Source organism: Moschus berezovskii, chromosome 21 (genome assembly GCF_049115385.1).
Source record: "Moschus berezovskii isolate FMDL1 chromosome 21, NW_MosBer_1.0, whole genome shotgun sequence".
Classification (NCBI taxonomy): Eukaryota; Metazoa; Chordata; class Mammalia; order Artiodactyla; family Moschidae; genus Moschus; species Moschus berezovskii.
Window position 1 is genome coordinate 23,264,090 of NC_142480.1, and position 15,886 is coordinate 23,279,975.

The 15,886-nt window shown below is 47.1% G+C and overlaps 1 protein-coding gene across 1 annotated transcript; it reads left to right on the forward strand.

Moving 5' to 3' along the window:
- Nucleotides 1–9,482: 9,482 nt before the first annotated feature.
- NKX2-8 (NK2 homeobox 8) lies at nucleotides 9,483–11,127 on the forward strand. The gene is made up of 2 exons (XM_055417617.2): nucleotides 9,483–9,765; nucleotides 10,447–11,127. The coding sequence occupies exons 1-2, from the start codon at nucleotides 9,609–9,611 to the stop codon at nucleotides 10,974–10,976; spliced, it is 687 nt and encodes a 228-aa protein (XP_055273592.2). The 5' UTR covers nucleotides 9,483–9,608; the 3' UTR covers nucleotides 10,977–11,127.
- The last annotated feature ends 4,759 nt before the right edge of the window (nucleotides 11,128–15,886 follow it).

Below are 15,886 nucleotides of genomic sequence, written 5' to 3' on the forward strand. Positions count from 1 at the left end.
GATTCATGGGGTCGCAGAGTCGGACATGACTGAGCAACTGAACTGAACTTCCAGTGAATATTCAGGGTTGATTTCCTTTAGGATTGACTGGTTTGATCTCCATGTAGTCCAAGAGACTCTCAAGAGTCTTCTCCAGTACTACAGTTTGAAAGCATCAATTCTTGGGCACTCAGCCCTGCTTATGGTCCAACTCACACGTGTCCATGACTCCTGGATAAACCATAGCTTTGACTATATGGACGTTTGTCCGCAAAGTGATGACTTTGGTTTTGAATATGTTTGCCATATTAAATGTTTGTCTAAGTTTGTCATAGCTTTCCTTCCAAAGAGCAAGCTTCTTTTAATTTCATGGCTGCAGTCATGAAAAGAAAGAAAGCCCAAGAAAAGAAAATCTGTCACTGCTTCTACTTTTTCCCCTTCTATTTGCATGAAATGATGGGACCGGATGCTGTGATCTTAGTTTTTTGAATGTTGAGATTTAAGCCAGCTTTTTCACACTCCTCTTTCACCTTCAGCAAGAGGCTCTTTAGTTCCTCTTTACCTTCTGCCATTAGAATGGTATCATCTGCACGTCTGAAGTTGTTGATATTTCTCCTGGCAATCTTGATTCCAGCTTGTGATTCATCCAGCCCAACATTTCACATGATGTACTCTGCATATAAGTTAAATAAGCAAGCTGACAATATATAAGGAGTACCTTGTGGTATTCCTTTCCCAATTTTGAACCAGTCTGTTGTCCTCTGTCAATTCTAACTATTGCTTTTGACGTGCATACAAGTTTCGCAGAAGACAGGTAAGATAATCTGGTACTCTTATCGCTCTAAGAATTTTCCACAGCTTGTTGTAATCCACGCAGTCAAGGCTTTAGCACAGTAAATGAAGCAGTAGATGTTTTTTTCTGGAATTCCTTTGCTTTCTCTGTGATCCAACAAATGTTGGCAATTTGATCTCGGGTTCCCCTGCCTTTTCTAAACCCAGCTTGTACTTCTAGAAGTTCTCAGTTCACGTACTGCTGAAGCCAGGCTTGAAGGATTTTGAGCATAACCTTTTTAGCATGAGAAATAAGCACAGTTGTCAGGTAGATTGAACATTCTTTGACACAGTTCTTCTTTGGGACTGGAATGAAACCATATATTTGTGGATTACAACTTTAGCAAAATCTCTTCCTCATGAGGGCCTTGCATGATAATAAGGCTGACAGGGTGGGCAGCCTTTCCGTGGGCAGTGCAGAGAGTTATCAATTAGTGTAATTCAGAGGACTCTAACTGGTGCTCAGTCACTCTCATTAACAACCTCCGGATCACCACCAGCGTGGCTGCTGCCCACAGCTGCCAGAGCGTCCCCCTCCTGCCTCTGGGATATATTTGGAGGAAGAAAACGGGCTGTGGATACATGCAGGGCATGAAACAGGACTAAGACGATCCTGGCCACCCCGGCTGCCTCCTGAGCAGGACTCAGGGTAGCTGGCCTGGCCCCTGGCTCCAGGTCTCTGTCTCCAGAAGTAACTCGGATCCCCGTGGGTGGTCGTTCCCATGGCCATTATGCACGTGTGGCTTTCTGCCTGTTGACATTAGGGGATGTGCCCCCACCTTCCCTTTGTTCCATCCTCGATTTAAGACCCATTTGTTCTCACAGGCTTTTAACTGGTTTCCAATCTCTGTTCATTGCTAGGGTGAGTTATCTTTTTCAAAAAATGCAACTTGCACAGAGTGTCTGTACCCCCAATTAGCATTGTTAAGCAGTTTGGAAACAAATACAACTTAGACAAGATGAAATAACACTCTGCTAGTCACTGAGAGATGCTGCTAAAAACAAATCACAAAGGATTCCTGGAAATTAGTCTCTGTTCCCTACAAGGACTTTTGCAATGCTGCAGGCCTTCTGGTCCCTTAATTGGCACCTGAACAAAACCACCCTTTCTCCTCCGTGTGCTTCTCCAGAGGTGGGAAACCCACTCCCTGCCCCTGGCTGGCCCTTCACCCGCCTCCAGTTGGTAAAAGTCAGGCTGGATGGAAAAGCGTGGTCACCACACTAACCAAGCACTCCTGTTCTTTTTCCTCACTCACATTCTCTTCTTTTCACCCAGTTGCTTCCACCTCCGTTCCTGGCAAACGTCTCCATTCCCTTTTGAGAATGAGGGGAACTAGCAGTTTCCCCTCTCTGCTGCCTGCCCTTTGGGAATGTTCTTACAACCAATCCGTTGTTGGGGGAATCAGGAACCTACTAGGACTTGAATAATAGAAAATCTCTAGGATTTGGCTTCTCTAGGATTTGCATAATAGAAAATCTCAGTAATGGAGAAATGAGTGTACGTGATAAAAAGAGATATTCATGTACTTTACCTAATGGTTCTATAAAAGAAATGATTAAGATGATAATTCCTGAAACCTGAGTGGCTTTATCTTTTATTATAGAAAGAACCAGAGGACTAAACTCACCAGAGATAACCTCTCAATTGTACTGTATAACCCCCTGTATTCTGACACCTGCGCTTTCACAAAGTTCATCACTTTTAATAGTCCTTTTAATAATACGTAAGAAATAGAATGTATAGCTTGTAGGCATACATATTATTATTTCCTGGACTTCCCCCCTCTAAATTTGCTTTACAGACCAATCCTTTTCCTTAAGGAAGAAAAGATTTTTTTCTTTTTTTTTTCCTTTTGAAGTAGACAAAGCCAAAGAGCAACTAAAATCCAGTGTGTAGCCGTCCATTTCTTTCTTACACCACAAACCACCTAAACACACCATGCTCCATTGCCTAATGAAGGAACTGAATTCCAATTATGTATCCAAATATATGTATGCAGGTCCTGTTGCCATAGCCATCCAAGAATATATATCAATCTAGTTTTTGTGAACTGCCTTGATGTGAGGAGCTGGTAAGGAAAACAAGCAACAGAAACACTGTCAGCCACAGGTGGTCTTTACAGTTAGTTCATGTGACCATGGACTGAGGGAAACTGGACACACATTTTATGGAAATTTTAAATGAGAACTTGACAAGCAGATGGAATGGAAAAAAATACAATATAAGTTTTGTGAAGCACTCTTAAATTTCTTCAGGTTACTGTTGTAAAGCAAAATGTTATATTTTAAGGATAAGTCAACAACAGTTTAGTACAGGTCTTGTTAAACAAACCAACAAAAAACTCATTCAGCAGGATACATTTTTTTCTTTCAGTTAATTAAAGGTCATAAGCAACTAAAAATATGTCTTAAATTTCCTATCTTGGGGATATGCAAGCTGTCATTAAAAAATCACCTAAAAAAGTACAGCTTTACTATACATAGTTATATGAAATACACAACATACATATTTTAGTATTAGACTCCCTTAGATAAAGTCACTTCTTAGTTATTTCCTAACTTGAATAAATCCAATTCATGAGTTTTAAGATTCAGAGCAAGATAAATTAGAACAATAAATTTCTCAAGAAATTCCAAGCACCCTTCCTCATATCCTGTTGTTGAAATAAAGCCAAACCTAAAATGCCCAGTGTTGAGCTTTGTCATTTATATATTTGTTTGATGGCTCCAGAGGTAGTTTCCATGGTAAGCTCCCTGTGCACAAGAAGCAGGGTGAGTGGAATGTCTCCTTCCAATGAAGAACTTTTCACTGACAGTGATAAAGGCCAAGAACCTCCTTCACACAAATGATTGAAAAACAGAACACGAAGGACATTTTTATTTTGTTTTGTTTCCTTTGTGTGGTATTTGACTTCAGTGCAAATACCCATTTAATCAAGAATACAAAGACTGCCACCTTTGCTGGCTAAGGGAGTTCCAAAGACTGCAGTAAACCAGTAAATGTATATAGCTCTTTTCCTTTTTTTGTGAGGAAATTCCTGTGAGGTTGTCATTTCATGCTCGTGTTGTGCACTTTTGCCTCCTCTTAGAAGAGGGAAAAAGATTTTTCCAAAGGAATATTTCAGAGTAAGCTAAATCAAATCTGGAAAAACTTGAAATGCATTAAAAGCTGACATTTATCTACTGTCATTTAAAAAATATATAATTGACATATAACATTGTATTAGTGTTAGGTATATAATGTAATGATTTGATATATTGCAAAATGACTACCAGAATAAGTTTAGTTAACAGCCATCACTACACTTGGTACAGATTTGGTTTTCTTGAGATAAGAACTTTCAAGAGCTATTCTCTTAGCAACTCTCAAATATACAAAACAGTACCATTAACTATAATCTTCATGTTACACATTACATCCTCAGGATTTATTTGTCTCACTGGAAGCTACTGTCATTAATTTTTAGAAATATAAAGACTTTGGGGGAGAATATATAATAGAAGCCCCTATTGACTGGAACTTTCTGGCTCAGGCATTTTTTTTCTCTTTGAGCTGATGAGATCAAATTGAACCTATAGCTCTAAGCTAGCACAGGCTCTCTTTCTCTTTCACCTTTGAATCATTCTTTTCTAATACCTTCTATTACAATAGACTCTGTTTCTCCTCTTTAGGTCCTCTTCATTCTCCTCCCTAATTTCTTCAGTTCTAGGGATATCACAGTCTATCTGCCTTCAAGTCTCTCCTTAAGCTTTGCTTCTTCTAGGTAATCTGTCCTGTGATAACAAGGGTGAGGGCACATTGCAAACATTCTCAAATGTATAAAACATGAAGTGATATTATATAACTAATGCTATCCTCATCACTGATAATAAAATGGAATATTTGATTCTGAGAGAATGTGGTCCTTGTTTTCAGCAAGTATTAACAAATACCATCCCAGAATAATAACTGGTTTAGAGTTTGAATTGCTGTCAAATAAGACAAATAGTATCTCATCTTAATAATGCAGCCTTTTAAAAATCCCTAATATCAGACAAAGTAAAGGTATATTTAAAAAGACCTCATAATTGCTTGGGTAACTTATGGAAAAATAATAACAACTGATTGAATTGAAGTGCCGGTGGTTATATGCATGCCCTGTAGGCAGGCCTCGCTGTGATGTTCCAGGGCAAGTATTATAAAATATGTTCCTGGGGTCAGTATACTCTGTCAGTGTCTGGGTGTGACATTAAGTGTGACTTAGGACCTAGACCTTTAAACACAATAAGAGTATGATATAAATTACATCTGTATCAGTCAAACAAAGGATTATAAGTTGTTACCTTTTTAAAAAGAAAAGATTAGTTTGAGCAGTTTAGCTCTGGACAAATAAGATTTAGCATCCTCCACAAAATGTAGTATTATTTCTATTCTGACAATTTACACTCCATGCTATCACAGCTACTCTTATACCATGGAAAGGCATGAGAAAGATCAGACATATTTAATAAACTAGTTTAAAAATAAAAAGTTATTTGCTGGCTCTTTAAGAAATGGAGACTATATTGAAATACATTTACTTTTTAATTCATTGAACCATTTTACTCCCTACATTTTTTTCATGTATATAACTAAACAAAGATAACTAGATATAACTAGATAAACATATTTGGAGAGAAAAGCTTTTCTTCTAGTGATCAAGCACAACAACAAAAAAGTCCATGTAAAGTCAATATTTTAAGGAATTTAAGGTGGGATCTTTCAAATTTTGTCATTTGACATTAAACAATACAATCTAAAGCCCATTTCAAAGATGTACTAAATTCCCAATCTGAAAGTAATTGCTGTTCCTTGTCCCATGTGTATATATCATCAGCACAACTAAGAAAGAATTGCAGCCAGGCCTGGACCACCGCCAAGCAATTGATTATTAGCCATTAAAAGGGAAATGTTTACTTATTCATGGCAAGTAGTTTTTAGAAGGAAATGCAAAGAAGTCTGATTTTAAATGCTGCCTTTTCTTTTCATCCTAAGGCTGATGAAGATCATTCACTTCTTCTTGGAAATGTCAAAAGCCCATTTTTATTTTCCTTTTGCTATTTTAACCAGAATACTGATAAAAAGGGGAGAGCAGTTGCTATGAGGCAAAGAAAAATGTCCTGGCAGTTGAGGGCCCTCCATCTATCAAGGGGAATTTGCAATGTTGCCTCTTTTCAAGACTGTATAGATTTGCAGGATTTTGTGAAACACTTAACCAAAATGGAAGGATTTAAAAGCAGAATGCAAGATATAGATGCAATCTTTTTTTTTTTTTAAATCAAGATACTTTAGTTTTATTTCAGAATTTTCTAGTCTTAAATTCTCAAGCACGCAGCAGTGATGACCATCTTGGCTAATACTTTTGAAAGGGTGATTAGTGCAGACTGCTTAAGTATACTCACTATAGCACAGATGCCTTAAGATTAAAAACTCTTACTGGGATTGAGATGTACTAGATCCAATTACAGGGAAACAGATACTTATCTAATTAAATAATAATATTCACAAGCTATGTTGAGTTTCAAAATAAGTTCAAGTGTCCAGAGCATCAAAGAATATTTTAAAACTGGAAAAGAATAGTCAATTTGTTTACCAGTGATTTCTAGGATATTTCTAATATGTATAAAACCTAATATCACGACAACCCTTTTTCTAATGACCCAATATCAAAATTATTTTCTCCTCCCATGTCTTTGAGCTTATCTGATGCTCAGAGGCAATTTTAAAAAGCACCTGCATCTAATAATTTTGGCTCTCCCTTTTTCTGCATTTCTTCAGAAGGCACAGTTTAAGTGGAACTATCTCCTGGAGTCCTCCGGCTCTGGCTCTTGGAGATAATTTAGATAAAGTCCCAGAGAAGAGCTGAAAGGAGGACTGGACTAGTGCAGAATCCACGATGAGGGAGGGAAGTTACAGTGCTTTCCAGAACCAGGAGGTACACAGTTTCTTTGGGGTATTCAAAACACAGACTGGGGCCCAGGAACACTGTTCCCAGATCAGGGGAGGTGAGGCTAGAAGTAATATTTGGAGCTAATCCCAGAGCTAGGTCTTTCCTAGAGCACAATTGCTAGATGGGGGATGTATCTCCTCTTTGGGAGCCAAATACTAAGAGTAAAAGCAAATATTTGATGCTGAAGAGCTCTTAAGAACTGAAGAGTGCCATTTGCTTATTTCTACACGTCAGTGTGGGCTTAGGATGTTAAATAGATTAAAAGGCTAAGAGAGGTCAGTCACTCCAGGAAAGACACTTCTTTTGCTTCTCTTGACTTGGTTCTGTTGGCAAAATTGTTATCCACCTACCCCTCCCCACTCTTGTGGAGGCTCCTTGGGAAACTCAAAAGATGCCACATCCTCTTCTAGAACATTCTGGAAAATGTGGGGCCAGGATCCTAAGGATGAGAGGTCTGGAAGGGTAGGAAGACCAAAGTCTGCTAGTTAATGCGATGAAGATGGTTTTAGAAAAATTCAAAAGATATGTAATCATAACACTGGTAGGGTCCTTAGAAATTATTAAATCTATTCTCCTGTTTCGGATTGAAAAAGAGCCTCAGCGTGGTGAGGTGATTAAAGCTCGCTAGGGATGGAGCTGGGATGCCAGTTGGCTTCCGGGTCAGAGCTTCTTCTACCATCACAGCCTCCAAGTTCAGACTCGAATTTGGGAGTCTGTCCTAAAACTGACCTAGGACAGCCTTTGTCGGTACCTTCCTTCCACCTATCCCAGGAGAGGGGCTGACAGAGGTTGCCAGGCATCGGGCGCCAACCAGAGAGAAGGCCACGCGGCCCTGGGTCAGTCTATGACCTGCCCAAACTCTACGGTGCGGAGCTTAAGTGCTGGGCACAGTGCTCTCAGGGTTTCCGGCTTCTGCCGCTCTCTACCCACAGCTCCCTCCTCTGCCTTAGCTCGGAGGGGACAGCCAAGTCATTTCAATTTAATCTTCTTTAAAAAGACATAACTAATAAATCTATTGCCGAGACCTCGGAGAGACGGCCAGCAGAGTGGATCGTGCTCCCAATCCCATTGAACCCCATTGAAAACCATGACAACACAGGACAAGCTCCGATTTATCCCGGCGCGCTAAAGCGCATTGTGAGCAGGCGTCAATCACGCATTATTTCGGACTGAACAAATGCAAAATCTTGACTGGAACAAATGCTTCCAACAGGTCCGGGGCGTCGAGCTCCATTTCCCCTTTGTCCGCGGCCTAGCAGTTGGCCTGTATTGGGGTTGCCTCCGCCCGACCACCCAGAGCGCCGCACAGTCCCGGGCGCCTCGGGCACGCATGACAGGGAAGCTGCTGGGGAGGGTGCGCCGGGCCGGGTGGGGCGGCCGTAACTGCACGGGAGTTCAGATCAGGTGCAGACAGGATTTCGGGTGCGGCCACCTAAGGACCGCCGGCTCGCACCGAAATTTAACAACCCACTGGCTGCAGAAGGAGAGGCTTCTGAGAGCGCGCTCGCTCGGCCCTTGCCTGAAGCGCGGCTACCTTGAAATCATGTGCCCAGAAAATGTGCCCGGCTACTTGCACCTTCTACACGACCATTTCCTTCGGGAGGGAACGAGATGTCGGGAAACCCAGAGTAGGCCATATTTTCAGCCCAGTGGGCGCACTCCTAACTCCCGCAATCGGTCCCTTACCAGACCAGGCCCGGCAGCTTTGGTGGAGCGGAAAGTCCGAACCACCGAAGTCCTGCTCTGGGGCAGAGGACGCACCTCCAGCCCCCGGCCTGATGTTGAGGCTACGGAGCCCAGGCGGTTCCCAGACGCCAAGGAGGCAGCAACGCCCTCCTAGAACGCCCTTGGACACGCCACCGCCCGTGAGGCCTAGAGTGGGCCTGGGCCAGCCACCGGGCAGAGTGGGAAAACGAGCCTAATACCTACTAGGAAAGCAGTTTGGCCTGATTCTGCCTCCATTTTGCTGGCCTGGGGCAATCTGCGCAGAGTTGGGGCTCCCCGGATGCTCCCAGCCCTTCCCGAGCACCGCTGAAGTTGCGGACGCTTGGGGTGTGGGAGATTCCTAGCGGTCTTCGAAACCCTCTGCACAGATGTTGGCGGGGCCAGGCCTCTCCTCTGCGCCCGCCTGCAACTTCTTGCCTCTGAATCCTTACAGGAGCCCAGCCAAAAAGAGAAAGAGAGTGCGCCAGTGTTCTACCCCGCCTTGTAAATCACTTTCCGGATAATTGCGGGAAACGAACACTCCAGCAAACAAGCTCGAGGAATAAAGCAAACAAGGAATAAATTCCTGGGTGCTCATAAACCCACCCATGTCGCCCCCACCTTTCCCGGCGCTCCCGCGGGGCCAGGCTCAATGTCAGCCCTGGTGGAGGAGGTAACCGGGACCGGCGGGCGGTGGCCACCACTCGCCACCCAAGATGTTATTCTTTGGTAACAATCCCCATTATCTGTCCCCACTTGGGGCTAATCAGACAGAATCACTAATGCGGAGGGCAGCTTCCTGCAGCCTCTGGGAGGTAACGGGGCGCCCGAGGGGCGGGGGATGGGGCGGGGCGGGGGGCGGAGGTGGCACCTTCCGGGCTTGCCGGGGCTTTGGTGCAGCACTCATTCAGGTACTTAACACCCGGGAGACCCGGACCTCGGCTTTCAAAGCGTCCCGGGTGGGAAGAGCTGTTTATATAAACTGGGATTCCACGGTAAACGCGCTAATATCTCCGGCAGCCAGTGCATGGCGTGCGCCTCTCACGCCCACCCATAGGAGCGGCGTCCCGGGCCGCCCCTCGGTTCCAGGTCTGCCCTGCCCCCGCCTCCTTCCCCTGCTCGGCCATGGCCACCCCTGGACGCCTCAGCTTCACCGTGCGCAGGCTCCTGGATCTACCGGAGCAGGACGCGCAGCACCTGCGGAAGAGGGAGCCGGAGCTACGCGCCCCTGCGCCCGGCCCCTGCGCCACCTGGCTGGAGTCCGGGCGCGGCCACTACCCTTGTGAGTGGGCAGAGGACAGCGGCGGGGTGGAGGCGGGGGAAGTGAGCGGGCTCAGAATCAAGTCCCCGGCTCGTGCGGGGATGGGAAGCGGAAACCCCAGCCCAAGGTCTGGATTTCCTCCGTGTTGGACCCACAGACTCTGTCCTCCTGAAATCCCTATGCCACTTGGCACATCTTGAGAGCAGATCCCTGGGCCTGGCACTAAAGCCCGGCATTTGGGTTTCCGTTTCTAGGGGTCAGAATATTTAAACATATAAGACGCCGCCCTTAAATGCCTGAAAAAGTGGCCACGTTCTTCTGGCCTTGGTTTGGGATGAGCAGTATTGGCGAGCCTGGATTCAGGGCTTTGCAAACGTCGGCAAACCGTAGTGCAGTCGACCTCAAAGTGGCCCGTTTTGGTGAGGCAGCTTGCAGTGAATTCGTCTGCCAGCGCAGCGACCAGGACAGATTGGTTTTAATAGACCCCCCGGGGGTGGGTTTCTTTGGAGGCGCAGTCCCAGGCTGCGGTCTAAAATGTCGTCGAATTCAGAGAGGTGGTTGTCCAGACATGGGTCCAGGAAAGGAAACGGCCTCATCCCGAAAGCCGCGGGCGAGTGGGGGCGCCCTCCCGCCCGTGGGTCGGCGCCCGCGCTCCAGAGGCGGCCGGCGTCTCACAGGGCCGTGTCTCCTTTGCGTCCCTAGCCTCGGACGAGAGCAGCCCAGAGGCCAGCCCGAGGGACTCGTCGCAGCGGCCGTCCGCTCGGCCTGCGTCTCCGGGCTCGGACGCCGAGAAGAGGAAGAAACGGCGGGTGCTGTTCTCCAAGGCGCAGACGCTGGAGTTGGAGCGGCGCTTCCGGCAGCAGCGCTACCTGTCGGCGCCCGAGCGCGAGCAGCTGGCGCGCCTGCTGCGCCTCACGCCCACACAGGTCAAAATCTGGTTCCAGAACCACCGCTACAAGCTGAAGCGCGCGCGCGCGCCGGGAGTCGCCGAGGCGCCCGCCGCGCCCGGCCTGCTGCGCCGCGTGGTGGTGCCCGTGCCGGTGCGCGACGGGCAGCCGTGCGGCGGCAGCGCCGAGGAGGGCACGGCCGCCGCCCGGGACAGGAGCGCCGCGCCGCCGGCCGCCGCCTGCCCTGTGCCAGGCTACGCCGCCTTCGGGCCCGGCTCGGCTTTCGGCCTCTTCCCCGCCTACCAGCACTTAGCGCCCCCCGCCCTGGTCTCCTGGAACTGGTGAGGCCGCCGAGGGGCGCGGGCGCCCGAGGCTACGCCGGACTTGGCGTGAGCTCTGCGGCCGGAGCCGGGCGAGCGCCGGAGGCCTGGAGCGCGTCCCGCCGCCCCACCTCCTTCGGCGCGGGGGTCCTGCCCGGCGCCCCCACCGGCCGGCACTCCGGAAACTTTCGCCAAGATACCCCGTCTCCTCTTCCCTCGACCGCCACACCCAGAGCTAGATTTTATTGCTTGAACCTTATCTGTACATTTTAAAATAGCTATTTGTATGGGAAGCAACTTATTTTAAAAGAAATAGAATATTTTTCCTCTTTGTGGTGCGAGAATAAAATGTGTAGGGTTGGGTCCCCTTTTTGCGTGTCTGCTGGGAACGGAGTGCCTTCCCGATCTGGAGTTTGGGGCGCCGGGCACTCCTCACTCTCCTAGTTAAGGCCCACGCCGAGCTGGGTAGAAGGGCAGAGCACAGCCTTTAGGAAGAAACAAGGGGAACGGAGAGAAGAGAGGGGAGCAGAGGCACCTCTGAGGGTCCTGTAAGTGTGGGGTGGTGGCTCTGCTCCCAAAGTGAGACGGAGGCCCCGGAGCCGCTGGAGCTTCTAACTCCGGAAGTCAACCGAATCGGCCACGACAGGGCATCAGGAGAGGGCATAACGAGCTGGGAATGCCAGCGGCACCCGGGCTGAGCGCGCTGCTGGCGGTTCGTTTCGGGGACCCGAGGACCACTCGGGGAACCCCCAGTTACGCCTGCGAGCGCCTCACTGTGATTTTCCGCCTCTTCTTGGCGTCACACCTGGCCAAGGTGGGATGGGGAGCGGGTGGTGTGGTGGGGAATGACTCAGCTCAGGGCTGCCCGCTGGGGAAGGACAGCCCTGGAGAGCTCTGGGGGCCTGACACAGGAGTGGGGCCCGCTGGTTCTTCCCGTTTCACCCACGGCCCCAGTGTACCGCCCGGGGCGGGATCTAGGGTTCTACCCCGTAGGGTTTGTAACTGTTCTTCGTTGGGCATCCCTGGGTATCCGTAGTCGCAGGGCCTCCCATGCAGTGCGGTGTTCACTCTGTCGGAGAAGAAGTGAGGACCTTTCTCTCTGGCGCCCAGTGAAGGGAGATTCGAGTTGAAAGAGCAGTTTGGAGGCATCAGATCCAGGGGCGGGAGCAAGGGCTCTAAGAGGCCTGTGAGAAGTAGGCATGGGCCCGTTTTTGGGTTTTAGCTTTTTTTGTCCCAGGAGGAAAAGGAGGAGGAGGTAGCGGGAGGGTAGATAGCTGAGGTCCTGTTATCACCTGGGATTTTGGGGGTGGGGAGAGACAGGGCAGAGGGGGAAGGGAGGGGGTGTTTGGGTCTCAGCTGCTGGCCACCTTGCCTTCCATATGGATGCAGTTATCTTAGAAGAATCTCTATCCTTAAACCTCCTTTTGTCTTGGGAACTGAAAAGGGCATTGTCGGGCCTGAAAAGGACCTAGACAAAATCCGCACTGTTTCGATTCAGGACTCTGTTTAATCAGTCCTTGGTGACAATGTAGTGGGTGTTAGGGAGGACAATAGTATCTTTTTAAACCTTGTGGCCTTCGGGAAGACAAAGGGCTTGAATTTCATGGGCTTACAACTTCAATTAGAACAGTGTCAGTGTGCATGGGAGATTATCAAATTTGTATCATAAAACCTCTTTCTAATAAATGATTGCTGGGGTGGGAGCTGGATGTTGTAAGACATATATTGGAAACTGCCCTCAGGGCTTCCCAGCCAGCCCTGGCAAAGCTGATAGGAAGAAAAGGAGGGAAGGATTTCTGAAGAAGGCCCGCTCAGAACTTGTCCCTGCAGTCAGTTGGTTGGGAGCCTGGCTCTTCCATGCTCTTCTGAAAGGTTGTTTCTCCAATAATGGAAGTAAAGACTCATAGCTCATTTTCTGTTCTTGGTGGTGATGAAGACCTGAACGTTCGTGAAAGTGCAAAATCACCACCTGTTTAGTTTCCTGCCTTTTCTTTCTTGGAGTTCCAGAAAAAGTAGGACTTGGGGTATGCAAAGCAGAGAGTCTATTAATTATGAGGCCCATAGGACTAAAGGACGGAGAAGGCAATGGCAAGCCACTCCAGTACTCTTGCCTAGAAAATCCCATGGACGGAGGAGCCTGGTAGGCTGCAGCCCGTGGGGTCGCTAAGGGTCGGACACGACTGAGCGACTTCACTTTCACTTTTCACTTTCACACATTGGAGAAGGAAATGGCAACCCACTCCAGTGTTCTTGCCCGGAGAATCCCAGGGACGGGGGAGCCTGGTGGGCTTCCATCTATGGGGTCACACAGAGTCGGACACGACTGAAGTGACTTAGCAGCAGCAGGACTAAAGGATCTGACTGTGGAAAGACTGTCTTCCCAGGAAGATCTTTGGGAGAGCGTCTTCAACCAGATTCACCCAGAGGTCTCACCCATGTGAAGGACCCAGAGAGGTGGTCACAGCTATAGGTGGCTGGCCAGCCCGTGTCCTGTGGAGAAGAGCAGACATTTCTTCCAGCTCTAGCATCAGGATCTCTCGTGTCTACAGTTACCCACTTCTTTTTGCTCCTTTTCCTTTAGGTCCCTTCCTTTGTAGAGGAAAAGCCATAGGAGAGAGATATTAATGTACTCCCATCACCACCCACCCATTTTAGAAACTCAGGCTGTCATTTTTCTTCTGTTCACACCTGTGATCAGCTGGAAATGATGAATGTCAATTTCCTTTCTGACCTAAGAGATCAATTCCCCTAGGCACTGACAAAAGAAGCTAAACCCAAGGCCTCTCCCAGCAGCTGTGAGAACTGTTGGGATCTCTCTCCCCAGATGAGGATATTTCATACCTGTCACCCATCACCAATATTGCAAGGCAGAGTCACACTCAGCAAACTTTTATTGAAACTTGCTCTGTTCTAGGCATTGTTTCAGGCACTTTCACAGCTGATCTCACAGAAACTACTGCATATATAATACACCCATTTTTCAGATAAGAAACTGAGGCTCAATGTGTAGGAGCAAGCAGTCATAAACCTCACAGAATATTGCCATTGTCCTTAGCTTAGCCCTTACTTAAGCCACGCTGTGGAGAAGGCAATGGCAAGCCACTCCAGTACTATTGCCTAGAAAATCCCATGGATGGAGGAGCCTGGTAGGCTGCAGTCCGTGGGGTCGCTAAGGGTCGGACACAACTGAGCGACTTCACTTTCACACACTGGAGAAGGAAATGGCAACCCACTCCAGTGTTCTTGCCTGGAGAATCCCAGGGATGGGGGAGCCTGGTGGGCTTCCATCTATGGGGTCACACAGAGTCGGACACGACTAAAGTGACGCAGCAGCAGCAGCAAGCCACGCTGTAAACTGCCCTTAAAGTGGACAGTTGAAATCTTTATGTGATGACAACATATATGCTACCCAGCCACCATGAAATTGTCTTATGGATGATCTGGAAGGATGGAAGAGCATGCCAAAGGTACCATACATGGCTTAACGGTCACTTAGAGAAATTGACCATGGCATATCACAGTAGCTGCTAACATTTATTGATGTTCCTGTGTATGATACAATATTCTAAGTTTTTAAGTCAGATTAACTCATGTAATCTTCATAACAATCCCGTAAGATGCTACTGCTGTTACTGCCTTACAGATGGTAAGGAAACTGAAGGCCAGAGAGGTTATCAGTAACTTGTCCAGATCACACAGCTAGTAAGTGACAGAGAAGATCTGAACCCAAGCAGTCTAACGCTAAATCTCACGCCTTTAACTACATGGTGGCAATTATTTCCCATTCTTTGTTTATGTTTTATTCCTCCCAGTCAACAGTCTTGGTTACCTTATAAATACTTCTGTAAGAGACATGTTTTTATTTTTTTAATTTTTTTATATTTATTTTAATTTATTTTTTTATACTTATTATTTTATTTTTTTTCCTCTCTTTTTTTTTATTGGCGGCTAATTACTTTACAGTATTATATTGGTTGGTTTTGCCATACATTGACATGAATCCGCTCCGGGTGTACATGTGTTCCCCTTCTTGAACCCCCCTCCCACCTCCCTCCTCCCCATATCCTCCCTCCGGGTCATCCCCGAGCACCAGCCCCGAGCATCCTGTATCATGCCTCGAACCTGGACTGGTGGTTTGTTTCACATATGATAATATACATGCTTCAATGCCATTCTCCCAAATCATCCCACCCTCACCCTCTCCCACAGAATCCCAAAGACTGTTCTATACACCTGTGTCTCTTTTGCTGTCTCGTATACTGGATTAAGGTCACCATTTTTAGCATCTCTGTGTCTCTCGATCTCTCTCCCCCACCCCTCCCTCCATCTACCAAAGCTCGAGCTTTTGGACACAGCCTCTGTGTTTGCCCTGTGTCTGTTTGTGTGTGTCCTTGCCCAGCTGTCAATGAAACACAGCTCTTGTCTGCAGGTCACAATATTTTCCTGTGACTATCGTCCCACCATTCTTCTTCCAGAAAAACATCTGCTGCCGCTGCCTTGACACCAATTGTCCACTCAGCATTTGGTTGCTGCTGACTCTGATAAGCTCCTCTAAGCTTCCCCAACCCCGAGGCCCAGATCCCTGGGGAACTTTATGACTTTGGCTTCCCTTGCCCTTTCCCCTGTCATCTTTTTCCTTCCTAGGTCTCCAGTGTTATCTTTATTATTAAATGTCATCCTCTTCACATTTACTCTCCTGCCATTGTAAACATTTTCACTTCATCTCACTTAAGTCCCTTTTGGGTGGAGATTGCAATTTTCACTTCAGTTTTCTCTCCCATTGTTCAGAGGATCTCATGTCTTAACATGTCTGTTATCTGACCAATTTAGCACTTTAGAATCTTAGATACCATGTTGCTGATGGCTTAGTAGGAAGTTATTTGAGCTCAGGTTAATGTATACCTTCCTTTCTAACAATGATGTTTAGTTGTTTAT